This window comes from Pelodiscus sinensis, chromosome 2 (assembly GCF_052426305.1).
Source record: "Pelodiscus sinensis isolate ZL-2025 chromosome 2, ASM5242630v1, whole genome shotgun sequence".
Classification (NCBI taxonomy): Eukaryota; Metazoa; Chordata; order Testudines; family Trionychidae; genus Pelodiscus; species Pelodiscus sinensis.
Genome location: NC_143053.1, coordinates 129,578,231 through 129,597,379, shown reverse-complemented (window position 1 = coordinate 129,597,379; position 19,149 = coordinate 129,578,231). Strand labels below are relative to the sequence as shown.

At 38.4% G+C, this 19,149-nt stretch overlaps 1 protein-coding gene and 1 long non-coding RNA gene across 2 annotated transcripts in view; one reads left to right on the top strand and one right to left on the bottom strand.

The window, feature by feature from the left end:
* The window catches only part of CDH12 (cadherin 12), a 259,798-nt gene extending 258,768 nt beyond the window's left edge, over positions 1 to 1,030 (bottom strand). Inside the window, exon 1 of the mRNA XM_075921427.2 lies at positions 615 to 1,030. Within this exon, the coding sequence (XP_075777542.2) occupies positions 615 to 845 (231 nt within the window). The 5' untranslated portion in view covers positions 846 to 1,030. The remainder of the gene's footprint in view (positions 1 to 614) is intronic.
* The window catches only part of LOC112547755 (uncharacterized), a 35,726-nt gene extending 27,254 nt beyond the window's left edge, over positions 1 to 8,472 (top strand). The window contains exons 2-3 of the long non-coding RNA XR_003091568.3: positions 7,444 to 7,604; positions 8,348 to 8,472. This is a non-coding gene — a long non-coding RNA (uncharacterized LOC112547755). The remainder of the gene's footprint in view (positions 1 to 7,443; positions 7,605 to 8,347) is intronic.
* The last annotated feature ends 10,677 nt before the right edge of the window (positions 8,473 to 19,149 follow it).

The following is a 19,149-nucleotide window of genomic DNA, read 5'->3' as shown; positions in this document are numbered from 1 at the left end:
AGATTGATCTTATAGCCAATGATGACCTGCACTATGTTTAGTTATAATATTACACCAAAATGTTCAGAATTCCCATATCTATTTTATGTCCAAAGCAAAAGATATGAAAATTAGTCCAATGTGAATATAATTAGTTACAAACTTGTTGATTAAAAAAATCTGTTTATACTCTAGTATTCTAACCAAAACAGTCTCATTTTCCACTTATATAAGTTAGTATAACTGCACAGAAACAAATGATAATTTCTTATGATAATTTAGTTCAATTGTAGATCCTTATACATTACAAAAATTGTATTTATTTAAAGATTAAATGTTTTCTTTGCTTATACAGTGACAGGTATGAAAACCAAATTTGGGATATTTATTATTAAGATGCAGAAAAGTGAGGAACTTTCAGAGATTCAATTTAATGCAAAACTGTGTTTAAATTCATATTTTATATGATCTATCAGAAACACGAAATATAACACCACCAAAAGATTCAAGTTAACTTTTTGGAAGTTAGGGTAGGGGAATGGAAAAAATTCATGCTGTCTTAAAATATACACATTTATAGCTTATACTTCTATCTAGCTGTCAATTCAGCTTTTAAAGAAAGAGGAAAAATTTACCTTTCCCACATACTGGGGTTCAGAGCCCATGTATTCCTCCAGCACAAAGAACTGATTCCATACCCAGCCTCGTTTGACCCTCTGGAAGGATGACCTCCTCCCTGGCATTGTGACAACATTTTCTCTTGGCTCTGCTTCTAAAGTCTGCTGTAGTTGTGGATGCAGTGGTGTTAGGAGACCTCCGTCAAACAGGACCCAAAGAAGCAGGGATAAACTGTTCCTTGTAAGCATTGGCAAAGGCTTTCCTACAGCAAGTAATAAAAACTCCAGCACTTAATGCAGAGCTGTAGAATCCAAGTTTGAGCTGTCTGTGGCCTCCAAGATTTAGCTTCAGATTTTATTGCAGAAATGCTAATGCAGACATTAATCCTTCTGATGACAAGATTTTTGCTGCATTAAATTCCATCTAAAGGGACCTATAAAAGAGATTTACATGCCAATATTAAATTACATAAAATTACATTAAAGTGTTCATCAAAATTCTCACAGTTAGTTTGAGACGGAGAGAAAGGATCAGGAAATAAAGTTTTAAAAACTAGTACTATTTTGCTGATAATACTGAGTTGCTGTAGGATATTGTACAGTACTGGTAGGAATGATTCATTCTTATCCTGTTTTATATATTATTTTTGTGTCTGTCTGAAAACAAGTATTCTTTTTATCTAGTTATCAAATAAACTTGTTACTCTTCAGTAGTTTCAAATACTTTTATTCTTCTTTCATGAAGAAAGTACTGAAGGATAGTGAACAAAATTATCAGGAGGTGGGATGATGTATTATTTTTTATCTCCACCACAAAACATAGCCTTAGAAACTTTCCCCTTGCTTACCATAGCTGGAGCTGCACACAGACAGCTTTGCACTGAACCTTATTTTCGTAGTGATGAAAGTGTGTGAATTCTATAGGAACTAAAAAAGATGAAAAGGAAGCTATGCCTATGTAGTGGTATAAAATAAAACCACTGATTCAGAATGCATGTGTCACATTTGGCAGTCTCTTCTCAGGACAAGTCTAGTGTTAAATGGCAGGGATGTTGCTGTCCAGGACTAATCTGAGGTTCTTAGCTACTACCATAATATAAATCACAATAATGCAGTAGTAAAGGAAAACAGCAAAAGAGTAGGCAACTGAGAAAACTGCAACGCAGCACAAAAAAATTTGTAATGCAAGACACATTTACACTGATGTATACCAAACCTGCAGATTAAAAAAAATAAATCAGCACCTTAACTATGTGACTGAAACCAAGCTATCATATCAAGGGAAGTGCTACAATTGTAGTGACCCTTGTAGCAATCAGATGCCAACAATGAAAAATCATATTGTCGTCTGTGCGCGACAATCAATGAGTCATATTAATGCATTACTCTGTGAACTCCAGTGCAATATAATTTTGTATTTTTCAGCCACAGTGTAATTACAGAGATGTTCTCCCTCCCTCTCTCTATTTGTTTTTGTATTTATGAAATTCTTTGATTCATTGTCAATAGTTAGTAAAATGGTTTTGGTAGAAGGATGTAAAATAAGCAGTTCCAATATATTTTAAAAAAAAATTCAGCTCAGCCTAGTCTGACCACAGCTACAACCAAAGTCAGTGGTGATAGAAAAGAGTGACAATTAGCACGCATCACCTACCTACGGCCTGATGCAAAGCGTAATAAAGATTCTCACTTACTTATGTTGACTCTGGATCAGACTCGTGCATTTAAACTCATGTCATACAATCCTCAACAACCACCTCTCCTGTAGGTGAACTCAGGTCTCATCATATGAAATGTTGTTCTCAGTTTTAATGGGTGAAAATCCACAAAAAAGCACTGTAAGTCAATGCACTAACACCAGATTTTTGAATTACGTAAACATAACAACAACCTGCCTACATGTAGACAGTCAAATTTAAACATGAATTAGCTTTGGCTATATTTACAGCCATATTGTGTTGGACTTCTCGTAGGGCTGTCAATTAATTGCAATTCAGTCATGTGATTAACTAAAATTAATTGCAATTAAATAATCAATTTTGATTAATCATAATGTTAAATACTAATTGAAAATTATTAAATATTTATATGTTTCTACATTTTTTCAAATAAATTGTATTCTGTGTTGTAATACAAATCAGAGTGTACAGTGCTTACTTTATCATTTTTCAATGCAAATATTTGTAATAAAAATAATATAAACAAAAGAACATATTTTTCAATTAGCCTCATACAGGTACTTTAGTGCAAACTCTTTATTATGAAAGTATAACTTAGAAAAGTAGGGGATTTTTTCTATTTTACATAAATGCATGAAAAACAAAATTAATATAAATCTTTACCGCCTAGAAGTTCACTCAGTCCTATTTCTAGTTCAGCCAATTGCTAAGACAAATTTTGTTTAAATTTATTGGACACAATGCTGCCTGACTCTTATTTACCATGTCACCTGAGAGCAGATGTTTGCATGGCATTTTTGTAGCTAGCATTGAAAGGTATTTCCATATCAGCTATGCTAAATATTTCTTTGCCCCTTCATGTTTTGGCCATCATTCTAATTAAATCTGTGACTGAACTCCTTGGCAAAGTATTCTATGTCTCCTGCTCTGTGTTTGTCACATTCTGCCATATATTAGCAGTCTCGGGTGATGACCCCAGAACATGTTCATTTTAAGAACACGCTTACAGCAGATTTGAAAAAATACAAAGAATGTGCCATTGTGATATTTCTAAAAAGAGATATAGCACTTGACCCAAGGTTTAAGAATCTGAAGTACTGTCCAAAATGTAAAAGGTATGGCATATGAAGCATGCTTTGAGAAGACTTAAAAGATAAAGACTCCAATGTGGAAATTAGAGAACCCAAACCACTCAAAAAGAAAATCAACTTTCTGCTACTGGCATCTTGCTCAGATGATGAAAATGTATTTTTCTGCACAACTTTGGTTTGTTATTGAGCAGAACCTGTAAACAACATGGTTTCCTTTCAGGTGACATTATAAACAAGAAGAAAACAGCATTATCTCCTGCAAATTATAACCAAACTTGTTTGATTGATTGGCTGAACAAGAAGTAGCTTGGAATGGAATTGTATGTTCTAAAGTTGTACATTGTTTTATTTTTAATGCAATTTTTTGTATATAATTCTACATTTGTAAGTTCAACTTTCATGACAAAGAGATTTCACTACAGTATTTCTATTAGGTGAATTGAAAAATTGGTCTTTGTATGACATTGTTGTAGCCAGCATCGCAAAATGCCAGATGCATTGAATATTCACACATCCCTTCACGTTTCAGCCACTCTTCCAAAGGACATGCATCTGGTTTCTGCTTGATTGGGATCCAATGCAGCGCAGACCAACACATCTTTATTTTCATCATCTGAGTCAGATGCCATTAGCAGAATATTGATTTTTCTCTTTTGGTGGTTCAGGTTCTGTAGTTTCCAAATCAGAGAGTTCCTCTTTTAAGACTTCTGAAAGAATGATCTTCACGGCATCCTTCTCGGATTTTGGAAGACATTTCAGGTTCTTATACCCAAGTGTGAAATTTCGGGCACGTAGGGGAGACAGTAGCCATGCACTCTGGTTTGTGGCTTACTTTTCATCCTGTTCCCCAGACACTAATGGAGTGAGAGGCAAGTGCTTGCCCCCGATGTATTCTTCTCACACCTGGCTGGTGAGCTCCCTTCACCAGCCCGATGTGAGAAGAATGCATGGAAGGCAAGCACTTTCCTCTCACTCCTTTAGCATCGAGTGCACGGGATGAAAAGCTAGCGTATACTGGAGCGCATGGCTGTTGCCCCCGCTACGCTCCCAAAATGATGCCCTTGCTTCTACATTGGGCTGAGTGCTATAGATATCATTAGTAATCTCACATCGGTACCTTGTTTGTGTTTTATCAAATCTGTTATGAAAATGTTCTTAAAATAACCAACATGTGCTGGTATGTCATCTGAGACTACCATAACATGAAATATATGGCAGAATATGGGTAAAACAGAGCAGGAGTCCTACAACTGAGTTGAGTCACAAATTTTGTTAACATGTTATTTTGTAATGAGCATGAACAGCATGGAAGGATGTCCTAAGAGATGGTGGCTAAAGGGCATAAGAATGGGTAGCATATCTGCTATGTAAATATCTTTCAATGCCTGATATAAAAGTTCTGTGGGAATGCCTGTTCTCACTTCTAGGTGAAACAAAAAACAGGACTGTATAGCACTGTGTTTCAGCTGCACCAGACTAACACGGCTACATTTCTACCTCACTTCTAGGTGACACTGTAAATGAGAAGCGGGCACCATTATCTTCTGCAAATGTAAAAAAAATTATTTCTCTTTGGGCTCGTCCAGACTGCATTCCTCTCTTGAAAGAGGAATAGAAATGAAGCAGATCGAATATTCAAATGAAGTGCGGATTTACAAATCTCGCACTTCGTTTGCATAACTGCGTCCAAGCACTTCTTTGAAAAAGGGTTTTTCGGGGAAAAAAAAACCCCACAGTCTGAAAAAAATGAGCAGTAGGGGTTCTTTAAAAAAAAAGGGGGTTTTTTTCTGAAAGAACCCTATCTAGACTGTGTTTTTTTTTCTAAAAACCCTTTTTCAAAAAAGCATTCGGACACAATTATGCAAATGAAGTGCGAGATTTGTAACTCCGCGCTTCATTTGAATTTTTCATCTGCTTCATTTGCATTTCTCTTTCGAGAGAGGAATGCAGTATAAACATAGCCTTTGTGATTGGCTGAACCAGAAGTAGGACTAAGTGGACTTGTAAGCGCTAAAGTTTTATATTGTTTTGGTTTTCAGCACAGATATGTAATGTATATTTTAAATTGCTCTTTCACATTAAGAGATCACAGTATGAGAACTTTTTTGAAATACATTGAAAAAATACTGTATCCTATCATTTCTACAGTTCAAATATTTATAATTTTAAAATATGCAAACTGAGCACTGTACATTTTGTATTCTGCATTATAATGGAAAATGTAAAAACACACATCGAAAATACTTAATATAGTTTAATTGTTATTCTGTTGTTTTATAGTGTGAATAAAACTGATTAGTTGTGATTTTTTTCTCATTTGAGGTGCATTTTTTAATTGATCATGTAAATTAACTATGACTAATAGACAGCCTTAATTTCTTTTAGGTCTTACAGTGCAACTATTTGTAATAAAAAATATAAAGTGAGCACTACACTCTGTGTTGTAATTGAAATTAATATATTTGAAAATGTAGAAAATATTTAAATTAATGGCATTTTATTATTGTTTAACTTCATGATTAATCATATGATTAATCATTTGACAGCCGTCTTTACCACTAATGTTCAAGCAACGGAAGTATGCTTAAACAAATGTTCATGAAAGTGAATTTTAAGCTTGCAAAGATAAGCATTGACAGGTATCAAATGTTTTTTTTTTTCTATTATGATGCTATTATACTGGTGTAGTTGTCAGGACAAGTCCCTTGACATTTTATTGGCTCCAAAAATATCTGTTTGGCATCTCTCTATCCTTCACTTGTATGACTGCTCCTTCTTAATTGTGTGCTGATAATCAGCAAAAGAAATCATTGTATTTTGTATGGGAGATTTCAGGGAAACATAGTTGTTTTCTGCCTAACTTGTACCAGAAACCATTGTGTACTTATATCGTGTACCAGAAAGACAAAGACTCCAGTGGAGACCTGATAGACAGCAAAGCAGTTCTATGAATGGTCTTCTAGGACAGCATGCTGTATACTTCTTTGAGAATTATGAATCTTAAAAAAAATGCAATTTATATCACCATGGAATTTGGCATTTTGTAATTGCTATGCTGTGCCATTGATTTTTAAGTAGAAACCTTAACTGATTTCAGTGAAGATTTGTGCTTAAAAAAATCAGTGCCTCAGAAAGAGGAATACAAATATTCACAGATATTAATAAAATGTGATAAAGTACAGTGTGAAGGTATTTAGTTAATGTGTCTGCTTGATTCTTATTTTCGGAAGGATTCTAGTTTGATACAGGTATTTGCAACAGGGGAAAATGGCACATGCCTGACTCAAACTGTTGGTTTCAATAACAATACTTTCAAAATGTATGCAAAACATTTCTTTTGTTGGTTTCCATTAATGAATATTTTTAGGTCACAAAGAAAAACTATTGACTCTCAAACTTTAATACCCTCTCAAACATCCAACCTACTTATTATTTGTTGCCTTCTATTGACACGAGCCATAAGAAAGGACTGCATAATACTAAAGTTCCTTGCATGCTTTCAATTTTGAAACACAGAAAATTCATTTCTTTTAACAGCTTTATTTATTTAACAGTTAAGATGGCTTTGTGTGCTTCCCTTGTTAATGCACATACTATATACAGCATTAATCAATTATTCAGTTCTAGGGATGCCAGCCTCATGTCTCTTTTGCTCTGTGGTTACTGAGTTTTTGCCTGGTTTGAATAGCAAAATCTTAAAAACCAGGGATCATCCAAATAGAAATGCATATGTCCTCTCCAAATCCCGTCCCAGATTAGAGGTGAAAATAAATAGTGATATAAAAAAAGCTCCAAGACTGCTAAAAATCATCCCATATTCAACTTAACATCTATACCACTGTCCTTTACTGAGGATCCTTTATTCATTACATTATGGTTCTCTCAGCAGATCTCAGCCTCCGGCCACATCCGTCAACCAGGGAGCTTTTAAAGTGTTATATGGCACCAAAAATAATGTAAAGAGACTGAAGGACTCTAGTGAAAGGGAAACAATTCCCCCATGTCTGGAAGGTTGCTAGCCAATCCAAATACATTACTTTAACCCCTTCTCTGTTTGTCTGTTCACCTGCTTTCCAGAATCTCCATTTCAGTGGAATGTGGTGACGTTAGTTTGAAGTGCCAGTGTTACTGACATCTGTTACCTGAAAAATCTAAGTTTCAGTGTGGAATGAGAGGAAGGTGATGACAGGAGTGATATGTGGGACTCGGGAGCAGACTCCACATCAACTGCAGCAGAGGTCAGTATCCCGAAATAGCAATGCCGAATCCAAGGAATGCATCCGCTACTTTGGAAAAGTTTTCAAAATAGCAGATGCGCTCTTTCACCACTCCTATGAACCTCATTCTATGGCGAATAAGGGATGGTTTGAATGAGCACATTATTTTGAAATATGGCAACGTGTAGATGCACCAAATTTCTAAATAGCCTCTTTCTAAATAAATTGAAAAAAGATATAAAATTTGTGTACCGCAAATTACGTATCTTTTTTTTTTATTTTATAGTGCAGTCTAGACAGAGCCCAAGAGAAAAAAGTCTGTACAGTATGTGGACAGGCCTAGAGCTCAGATGATGTTTCTCTAGTAGACACATTTCCCAGTCTATCACATGAACTTTCTGCTAGTTTATACTTTAGCAGTGGGAGATTGAGGAGGAGGTTCAGGGGAAAGGACCAAATAATTCTTTTAAAAATTTAAAACTTACTGCTGTCAGCACCAGAGGAAGACTGGCAGAAATGACAAATGAAGTAAATTTGGCCTTGCACTACACACCCACATTGCAATTGAGAAGCTGATGTTGTACTTAGAGCAGACAATTTTTCAAGCAAAATGTTTTGTTTAACATCCCCTTCCACATTAAAAGCCTGCAGATTCAGATAAATCAAATTATTTTGTGAAATTATGTTCATTGGGGGTAAAAAGTTTCAACTGGAACAAAACAGGATTTTTTAATAATGTCCAAATGAAACCTTTTTATTTTTAGGCTATATTCACAAGAGGATCTAAGTGCTATTCACAAAAGAAGAGGACCTACAGCTAGGAGACTTGACTAAGATGTGGGAGACCTTAGTTCAAAACCACGTTCTGTAAGTAGGGACATGAATCCACATTTCCTCCTTCCCAGCAAGTACCCTAGCCATCAAGCTTTTCACTTTTCTGGGGCACAGCTGCCCCAAACTATCTTGATCAGACTTAGGTTCAAGTCAATCTCCAGAATGGCTATTCGGAGCAAAGTCTCCCATACCAAACTGCAGTACCCAAAGCCAATAAACTATTGGGAGCACTACTTCTTGAGCCTACTTATTTTTAATCTAGCTTTCTTTTCCCGTGCTTTGATTAAAAATTTCCCAGAAACAAAAATTAAAAACCTTTGTGACTTTTTTTTTATTTGCAAAAAAATTCTGGGCTTGGTACAAACACAAATGATTTTTGTCTTATATTTCGGAACTGCCAGCTTGCTAAAAAGTCAATTGTTCAATGGATCATTGTGAGCATCCACTCTGACCTGTATATCACAGTGTATAGAACTTCCCCAAAATAATTCCTGGAACAAAGGAAACACATCCAATCCTGATTTTAAAAAATTCAATATTGGAGAATCCATCACAAACTTGAACTACTCTCAAAAAAGATATTTTGGCATTAGGAAAGTTACAGAAAAGAACAACTAAAATGATTAGGGGTTTGGAATGGGCCCCATATGAGGAGAGGCTAATGAGTCTGGGACTTTTCAGTTTAGAAGAAGAGACTGAGGGCGATATGATAGAGGTATATAAAATCATGAGTGGTATGGAGAGGGTGAATAAAGAAAAGTTATTTACTTGTTCCCATATACAAGAGCTAGAGGACACCAAACGAAATTAATGAATAGCAGGTTTAAAACTAATAAAAGAAAGTTCTTCTTCACACAGCGTGTAGTCAACCTGTGGAACTCCTTGCCAGAGGAGGCTGTGAAGGCTAGGACTATAATAGAGTTTAAAGAGAAGCTAGATAATTTCATGGAGGTTAGGTCCATAAAAGGCTATTAGCCAGGGGATAAAATGGTGTCCTTGGCCTCTGTTTGTCTGAGGCTGGAGAGGGATGGCAGGAGACAAATTGCTTGATCATTGTCTTCGGTCCACCCTCTCTGGGGCACCTGGTGTTGGCCACTGTCGGTAGACAGGATACTGGGCTAGATGGACCTTTGGTCTGACCCAGTACGGCCGTTCTTATGTTCTTATGTTCTTATGTACATTATGTTGGGCAAAAGGTCAGACAAATAGATTTTACTTCTTCATATCCCTTCAGCTTAAAAAACTTACAACTTTTGTAACAAGCAATCTGTGCCCAATACGGCTGCTGTTGAAAAGCTGTTTCCTCACACAGTCCTATCTGAACTTAAATATTGTTACTTAGGTCTTTATCTTATAGAGAAATCTGCAGGGAGAGACAGTTATCAGTAGATTGGAACCCTAATGTTCCAATGAAACATGACATGTAAGAAATATTGTTTCTATTTACTCTAGCCAAGACACTGCGAGTAAATTAGCTCAACACTAAAGCTGGCATAAATTAGTTTTTACATCCCATGACTAATTTTGAGATTTTGACATTTTTTCTCTTCCTGAATAAGGACAAAATGCCAACTTTTTTCAAACTAAAATTCCTTCCCTCTCTCCCCTCAGAAAAAGTCAATTTTGGTCAAGTGAAATGTTCACTTTGGATTTTTTTTAAAGTGCACTACAACTTAAATTTCAAAATGATTTCAACAGCTTTTCCAAGTAAAGAAAGTCATTAAAACTTGATCCTTTACTGTGAAAAGTTTCATCTTTTACAAATCAGCATTTTTGATGAAAAATTTTAAAAATTCCCAGCCAGCTCTACAATAACATACGACTGAAAAACAGAATACCAATATTTATGAATAACATCAATTAAATACTACATTACTTCTTGAAACATTCTAACACTAAAATTAAGTTAAGCTGGGAAACAAAGAAAAGCTTGAATGACGGTCTGCTCCACCTGCTTGCTACAACTCTGCCATTGCAGGACTTAAGCAAATTATACTCTGGTACAGCACTAGAGGATATCCTCATTGAGCATGGTAGTGGCTACCCTTTTTTTCTCTGGAAAGGACAAACGTGTCTTTTCTGATCACTAATCTGCCCATAATATTCAAATCTACAAAAAATTGCTTACTGACAAAGTATCCATTAGGCACTGATGGCATAAACATTTCAACAGCCAACTTAATCATGAAATAGTCATTGGGAAAAAAAATCCACTTTTTGCTTGTGTGAAACACCAGCTAATGCAGAATAACCATCTTCCTACTCACAAAGAATTTCAATAAGCTTTGGCAATAGTGAAAAATGGTAGGTCTGTGTGAGACGGAAAACCTACTGGAATCTTTGAATGCATAATGGCTGACCATTTAATTTCATTTCTCTGTAATATCTGGGAAATAGAACTGAACAGGTAAAAGATATTCAAGAGCAGGTTATAAAGACATCTATCAGGGATGATATAGACTGTGCTTGGTCCTGCCATGAGGGCAGGGGACCAGACTTGATGATCTCTTCAGGTCCCTTCCAGTCTAGTCTTCTATGATTCTATGATTCTTTGATCCAAGCTTATTAAAATAGATTTTGAAAACACTAAAATGGAAGGATGGCCCTGGGACTCACAAGGTCTAACTTCAAATTTTCAGTTTGCTAGAGACACACAGTATGACTATAGGAAAGTCACTTAATCTCTCTGTGACTCAGTTCCCTCTCTGTAAATAGTGGGATAATCATATTTCTACAACGTTTTCTCTCTTTTGTCTCTTTAGATTTGCTTTTTGTGGGGCAGATAAAGACTTTTACTGTCAAGCAAAAAAGAAGGTTCTGATTGTGTTTTGGGCTTGTAGATGATTCTGCATTACAAACTGTAATATACAGAAGCCTGGGAATAGTAAAACACGTAAACACATAAGCTATGTCTACTGGCATGATTTTCTGGAAATGCTTTTAATGGAAAAGTTTTCCATTAAAAGCATTTTTGGAACATAGCGTCTAGAATGGCACGGACGCTTTTCCACAAAAGCACTTTTTGCGGAAAAGCATCCGTGGCCAATCTAGACGCGCTTTTGTGCAAAAAAGCCCCGATCGCCATTTTCGCGATCGGGGCTTTTTTGCGGAAAACAAATCTCAGCTGTTTACACTGGCCCTTTTGCGCAAAAGTTTTGCGCAAAAGGGACTTTTGCCCGAATGGGGGCAGCATAGTATTTCCGCAAAAAGCACTGGTTTCTTACAGTAGGAAGTCAGTGCTTTTGCGGAAATTCAAGCAGCCAGTGTAGACAGCTGGCAAATTTTTCCGGAAAAGCGGCTGATTTTCCAGAAAAACTGGCCAGTCTAGACACAGTCATAGTGAACTTTAGGCACATGACATGAACAGTCCTCTTCCTGCTCATCAAAGTACTTCAGCATGTACGTAATTTCGAGAATACCCACCTGCTTACAATCAAATACTTTGCTGACCAGGATGGAGTTACTGGGGTGTTTAAGTTCAATTGATGCTTACTGGTTTGCTGAAGTCAGGCTAATGTTGGCAAGAGTGCTTGTTAAGAGACTAATGAATAACGTTATATGGAGAGAATCATTGCAAACAACATTCCAGAATCACAGTGCAATTGTAAAAAAACCCCCTAAAAAACGACAAATGGATGAGTAGACCTGTAGCACCTTAGGGTGCATCTACACTGCACTGTTATTTCGAGATAACAAACATTATTTTGAAAAATGCGAGAGTCTACTGAGCCATTCCATTATTTTGAAATAATTTCAAAATAATGAATGGCTTATTCTGAAATCTGTAAACCTCATTCTATGAGGACTAATGCCTATTCCAAAATAGCTCTTTTGAAATAAGGCGTGTGTACACACTCAACCGCTGTTATCTCCAAATAGCCCTTCACCAGGGCCATTCTAAGTTATTTCTCCCCAGTGCCTCCTGGGGCTCTAAATCGAGATAGCATCACCACATTAGGGAAGCCTGCTTTGGACTAATTTTGAGGCTTCCCTGTAGTGTTCGACGTGCTATTTTGAAATAAGCTATCTCAGAATAGCTGTGCAGTCTAGACTTCCCTTGGAGGGAACAAAAACGGAGGGAACAAGAAAATCTTTACTTATGTAACAAAAACCTTCAAAACAAACAATGAGGCTATATAGATTTTGTAGGCTTTTTTGGGGGGGGAAGAGTGAATGAATATTTGGATGGCATGGTCCACTTTGTTCAGTGGCATAAGGATGACATGATAGGATAATTCTAATCCAATAGTAGTTGATTAGTCTGACCACACACATCTTTTACACAAGGTGGAGGACTCACTGAATGTCTCCTTTTTTGTTTGTTTGTTTGTTTGCTCTCTGTATCTGAAGATTAGCTTTTTTCAGGCAACTTCTTTAGTTAGTTTTATGTGTGCCATAACATAAATGTGATGGCAATTCCTAATACCAAATTAGGTCCTGATTCTGATCTCAGTTGCATTGGTAGAAATCAGGAGTAGCATTGGTGTAAAACTGGATTAACCTACTCTGTTAGAACTGGTATAAAATAAGGTGTTTACTTTTGGGTATGACTGTTCAGAGCTAGACTAACAGATAATTCAGATATAATGTTCTGAATCTATTCACAGTGGGGACTGGGATTTCAATAAATAGTAATAATGGACTCATCATTCTCCAACAAATAGTTCTGAAGTGTAGAAGGAAAAGGAGGATTCCAGTTCATCAGTTTCATGCTGCAGTCTGTTATAGAAGTTTCCTTGCTCAAGTATGGCAACATTTAAGTCTCTATGTCCAGAGAGATTGAACTGCTTTCCTATTGGTTTTTGAATGTTACAGTTCTTGAAGTCTGATTTGTGACAATTTATTCTTTTGTGTAGAGACAATCTGGTTTGGCTAACATATATGGCAGAGGGGAATTGCTGGCACATAACAGCGTATTTCACAGTTGTTTATGTGCAGGTGAAAGAGCCTCTGTTGGTGTAGCTTATGTGACAAGATCCTGTGATGGTGTCACTAGAGTAGATGTGTGGACAAAGTTGGCAATAGGGTTTATTGCAGGAAGTGGTTCCTGCGTTAGTGTTTCTGTGGTGTGCTGTGTAGCTAGTATGGATAACTTGTTTCAGGTAAAGGGGCTGTCTGTACATGTCTCCCAAGGTCTGTGAGAGTGAGGGATGATCATCCAGGATAGGTTGTAGATCCTTGATGATGTATAGGAGAGCTTTTAGCTGGGGGGCTGTAGGTAATGGTCAGTGGGGTTCTGTGGCTTTTTTATTGGTTCTCTCCTATAGTAAGGGACTTCTGAATACCCAGCTGGCTCTCTCAATCTATTTCTTCAATTCCCCAACTAGGTATTATAATTTTAAGAATACTGGACAGAAATCCTGTAAGTTTTTGTCTCTGTCTGAGGGATTGGAGCAAATGTGGTTGTGCCTTAGGGTTTGGCTATAGATAATGGATCACATGATGTGTCCTGAATGAAAATTGGAGGCATGATGGTAAGTATAGCAATCAGTAAATTTCTGGGGGTATGTCTACACTACCCCGCTAGTTCGAACTAGCGGGGTAATGTAGGCATACCGCAATTGAAAATGAAGCCCGGGATTTGAATTTCCCGGGCTTCATTTGCATAAGCGGGGTGCCGCCATTTTTAAATCCCCGCTCGTTCGAACCCCGTGCCGCACGGCTACACGCGGCACGAACTAGGTAGTTCGAACTAGGCTTCCTAGTTCGAACTACCGTTACTCCTCATTCCACGAGGAGTAACGGTAGTTCGAACTAGGAAGCCTAGTTTGAACTACCTAGTTCGTGCCCGCGCGGCACGGGGTTCGAACAAGCGGGGATTTAAAAATGGCGGCGCCCCGCTTATGCAAATGAAGCCCGGGAAATTCAAATCCTGGGCTTCATTTGCAATTGCGGTATGCCTACATTACCCCGCTAGTTCGAACTAGCGGAGTAGTGTAGACATACCCTGGTATAGGGTGGTGATTATGTGACCATCACTTGTTTGAACTGTAGTATCCAGGAAATATATCTCGTGTGACATTGTCCAACTGATGATCCCTTGCTCTCACAGACCCTGGAAGCTCAATGCTCAAAGCCTATAGTGGTTTTCACTAAGAAGGAAGGACCTCTCTGGAATTTACTCAGCTGTGCTGTGAATTCAGTGAAGAGTTCACTGAATATTCAGTCACAGAGGTATATCTATAGTGCTGAGTTTTGCTGAGGAAACTAATGTCAACAAATAGAAGTCGCAAAAAAAAGTTGTGAAAGGATGTTTAAACTTGCTCCCTCTGTTGACAGACTGGGTGCACATCAAAGCTCTCCTGTCAACAGCAGATGTAACATATCCTACTATTCAGTTTTGTCTATTTTCTGAAGATGGTCAAGTGTTCTACTGAATTTACCAGTCTTATTTATGTTCTGTATTACATCAATGGATATACAATATTCTCCTCTCACAAAGATACTAACTCTCAGAGGAAACTCTATATCCACTTCGTCAATTATCTAGAATCTTTAATTTCAAATACTTACAACCATTTTCATTTTTTATATTAATCAATCAGAGTCAAAGAGTACACTCCCATGAAAGCATCCTCCATGTGATTTGACAATAATGTTTTAAGATAGAGATTGGGGGGAATATTAAGCTCTTTCACCACATTAATAAGGTCTAGAAATAAGATCTTAAAGATATCAGAATATGACTGAAACGTGTTTTAAATTTTACAAATACCATGTGAGATTGCAATGAATTGGAACCTATAGGTAGCCAGTTATTTTGAAACATTCAATATTAACTTTTTTTAGGGATTTTGTATCAGATTGTTATGTATTCCAGTAAAAATTTGTGAATGCACTTTTTCAGTTAGTTTCCTCTTTTACTAAAAGATTCTCTGATAGAAATCAGTCTCCAATTATATTAGACTTCTTTATAATACCCTTGGCTAAAAACATTGCTTTGTATTATCAAAATACCAACAGCCAAAATATGAAAATGTTGATGCTTAAAGTTAGTTATGTAAATTCACATTTAAACACTATAGTAGAAGCGACCTGATTTTCAGAGATGCTGAACATACATAGCTCCTCCCAGTGACTTCTATGTAAATAAATATGTACTGAAATATCTAACCATAAACACCCATGTTTAAAGATATTGCCACCAGCTTCTAAGAAAATATTAAAATTAAGGAAGCAATGTAATAAGGAAGTTCTATGACTTCCCTGGTCCTTATATTAAGAAATGTGTAATCTTTTGGTCTCTTTCGCTATCAGATACTTGGAGGCAAAGATAGATTTTTACCTTGAGCCCTTGCTTACAGTTTGGCTTTTCTGAATACAGGCAGTCCCTGGGTTACGTACAAGATAGGGACTGTAGGTTTGTTCTTAAGTTGAATTTGTATGTAAGTCGGAACTGGTACATCTTGTAGGGGAAACTCTAGCTAAACATTTCTCCAGAGCTCAGTTTTATTCTCTCACACCTCACTTCCCTCAGTCCTTTATTCTCAAGCTGAGGTGTCTGCTGAGAAAAGCCGCTCCGTGTCTCCCTGGTCTGCTGGGGGGAAGCAGCTAGTGCGGGGTTGCCTCACCCCGTTTGTAAGTAGGGATCTGATGTAAGTTGGATCCATGTAACCCAGGGACTGCCTGTAGTCCAATATTGTTGGAATGAATCTGTTAGCTTACTCCATAGGATGACAGCGTTTTTGAACCAAGGCTGAAAAGAAAGGCACTTTCTTTTATTTAACTCTGAGAATATTCAACTCAGTCTGAAGCATATCAGGGTTCTGAACTAATTTAGGTAACATGGTGACATGCATCTGACGAAGTGGGTCTTTGCCCACGAAAGCTTATGCACCTACACTTCAGTTAGTCTATAAGGTGCCACAGGACTCCTCGTCGCTTTTGCAGATTCAGACTAACATGGCTACCCCTCTGATACATGGTGCATGCTCAGAAGCTTAAACATGAATGTTAACATAGTCACTCCTATGCTACCAACTCGTCATCAGTTCTCTTATACTTTAGATTTGTCCCATCTGTAGATCTGTCAGGCGAGATGTTCAGCTGGTGCTAAGGCTCTGGTCTATATCCCTTCTTTGAAGATTGATATATCAAAATAGAAATTGTTTGTGTTTTGAAAGTGTCAAAATGCACCTGTTTTGTCTTTTAATCTTTAATACTGCCATTACTTTTCTTAGGTCTGATTGTCCTTTCATTTTCATGCTATAATGGCTAAAAGTTAAAAAAATAAGGCTTGCATATAGGTGGATGGCTGAGTCCCTGGTGGAGTGTGGACACCTATCCCATTCCTTGGAACACTCTCCCCACCTTCCTCCAGGGACTGCATCCCAAGAGCTCCTTACTTCCATGAGGAGGATGGTGGACTTCCTCACGCAAAACTGGTTGCCCACCAGCTGGTAGCTGTAGAGGGTGGTGCGCTTCCAGAGGGTGATTGCAACCTGCTTCTCCAGGGGCATGGCGGACCGCAGGTGGGTGTCATATTTCTGAAGGGTGGGGGCGAGCCAGGCACATAGCTCCAAAAAGGTGGCCTTCCGCATGCGGAAGTTTTGGAGCCACTGCTCCAGGACCAGCCGGTCCCACCAGTCCAAACTGGTGTCAAGCCCCCAAAAATGCCTCTCCACTGTGCGGTTGCCAGAGTGGAGCAGCTGAAGAGAGGGTCCCCAGAATAAGCTCGGAGTCCAGGTCATGCAGGACCAGGAAGGCAGCTGGCAGTAAGTGCTGCAAAAACTGAAGCATGGTCGTGTGGTGCCATTGAATGCCGAGGGGCAGCTCCATGGCACAAAGAACAAAGCTGTGGCATCCGAAAAAGAACAGGGCAACCACAGCAGGCAATGTGAGAGCTTTGCTGTCCTTTGAAGAGGTAGCAAGCATGCAGCAGAATCAGAGAAACGGCTGTCCAGAGGGGTCCCTTTAAGTGCGTGTTTCTGCAAGGCTCCAGCACCAGCACTTGGAAGCAACTGGTGACCTAAAGCCCTGTCTGAAGTGGTTGCAGGTGGCCTTTTATGTGAGAGAGCATCCAATCAGTCTGGATGCTCTCTTTCGAAAAAGTACATGATTTTTTCGATGTGCTTTTGTGTGTGGATGTGCTCTTTCACAAGACATTTTTTCAGAAGATCGCTTCCAAAAAAAGCTTCTTGCGCAAGAAGCCTGCAGTCTAGACATAGCCTGAATGTCATGCAGGCCCATGAAACACCAATCCAATCTCATTTCTCTTTTACAGAACTTCCACTCTCCTGTACATGTAGGATATTTCTAGATTTGCAGAACAAGGTTAGCTACTAAACTGTGAGACACATTTAAAATACCTATTATACACTAACTCACTAAGTAATGTAGAACAGGAATCCTGTTTGACCTACATCATTAGAAACTCTTAAAAGTCTCTGGTGTACATACTGCACATTTCCCAGTCTCATGACTAATGAATTGAGTAATTTCACAACAGATGCTTTCTCTGGATTTCAGCACTTAGGGCCCAGTGCAGACAGCATATGGTGTGATGGAAGAAATAAAGAGACACATTTTTTGACAGCTTCTAATGCTGTATCATTCTGCATATTGACTAAAGAAACAGCCTGGATTCTTATAAAAATCCCATTTACCTATCACCTTTCTTTCATTCAATTGTAAGGTATTTCCATCAAAATATTTGAAATATAAAAGGAGAAAAATGAAAGCACTAGAAAAAGACACAAGTACATACTAATCCAAAAACATAACTGGGAGAATATTATAGCAGGCTATTTTTTGCAGTCTCATTGTCTGACACTTCCTTTCTCCATATGGTGAATAAGCTGTCCTATGATTTTGTTTTGTTTTTGGTGTGAACGTATATTCACACTTCCACTCATGTAGGTAGCTCATTTAATTTGAGAAATGAATGCCTCTTAGTGCATCTTTTCTCTAACTCATTCTGCTTGTCTTCAATCACAGATACACAACTGTTCAATGTATTATACAATGAATACAAGAAACAGGCATTTTACACTGAACTGAAAAAAAATGCACCTTCTTGTAACCCCCAAGGAGATTACCTAGATTCCTAGGGCTCTGTCTGCTGGCAGCTCAGGGACGGGCACACTGAGTTTGCCTTGGCTCCCCCTCCCTCCCAGGGTCAGAGTCTGCCCAGCAACCCACAGGGAGTGAGATGCCCTCCCAGGGGGAAGGAGAGGCCATTGTTGAGGGGAGTCTGGAGCCAGCCAGGGCAAGGGCAGGACTGGCTGTGTGGGAGCTAGTAAGCCCCATGCCTGCATGCAGGGTTCCCCCTGAGAACTGGCCTCTAGGGACCTGAAGGCAGGATCCCTCAGCTGGGTTTTATGTCTCCACTGTTGATTCCCAGTTTGTGGAGTTTGCTGGGAGGCTTCCCCAGCCAGGCTGAGTTGGCTCTCCAGCTCCCTGGGTGAGACCAGTCACCGCATGGTCAGCTCTGCTCTGACTGCTGGTTCGGGGCTGCTGCCTGCTGTGTGGGAGATTATAGTTTGAATTTTGGTGCAGTTGTGTGGCCTATACCTTGAGCCCTACACCCCTTTGCGGTGAGGGGAAATTCTGGGATCGAAGCAGCCTGATTCCTGCCCAAAGAGGATCCCTGCCAGAAGAGACCAGCCCCTCTGCAGAGACTGAGTCATCTCTGAATCTGAGGCTCATTCATGAAGTGTGTGAGTGCACCATCTTTTAGTTAGTAAGTCAGGGAATTTGTTTGGGGATTTTATAACCTGCTGCATATTAAACC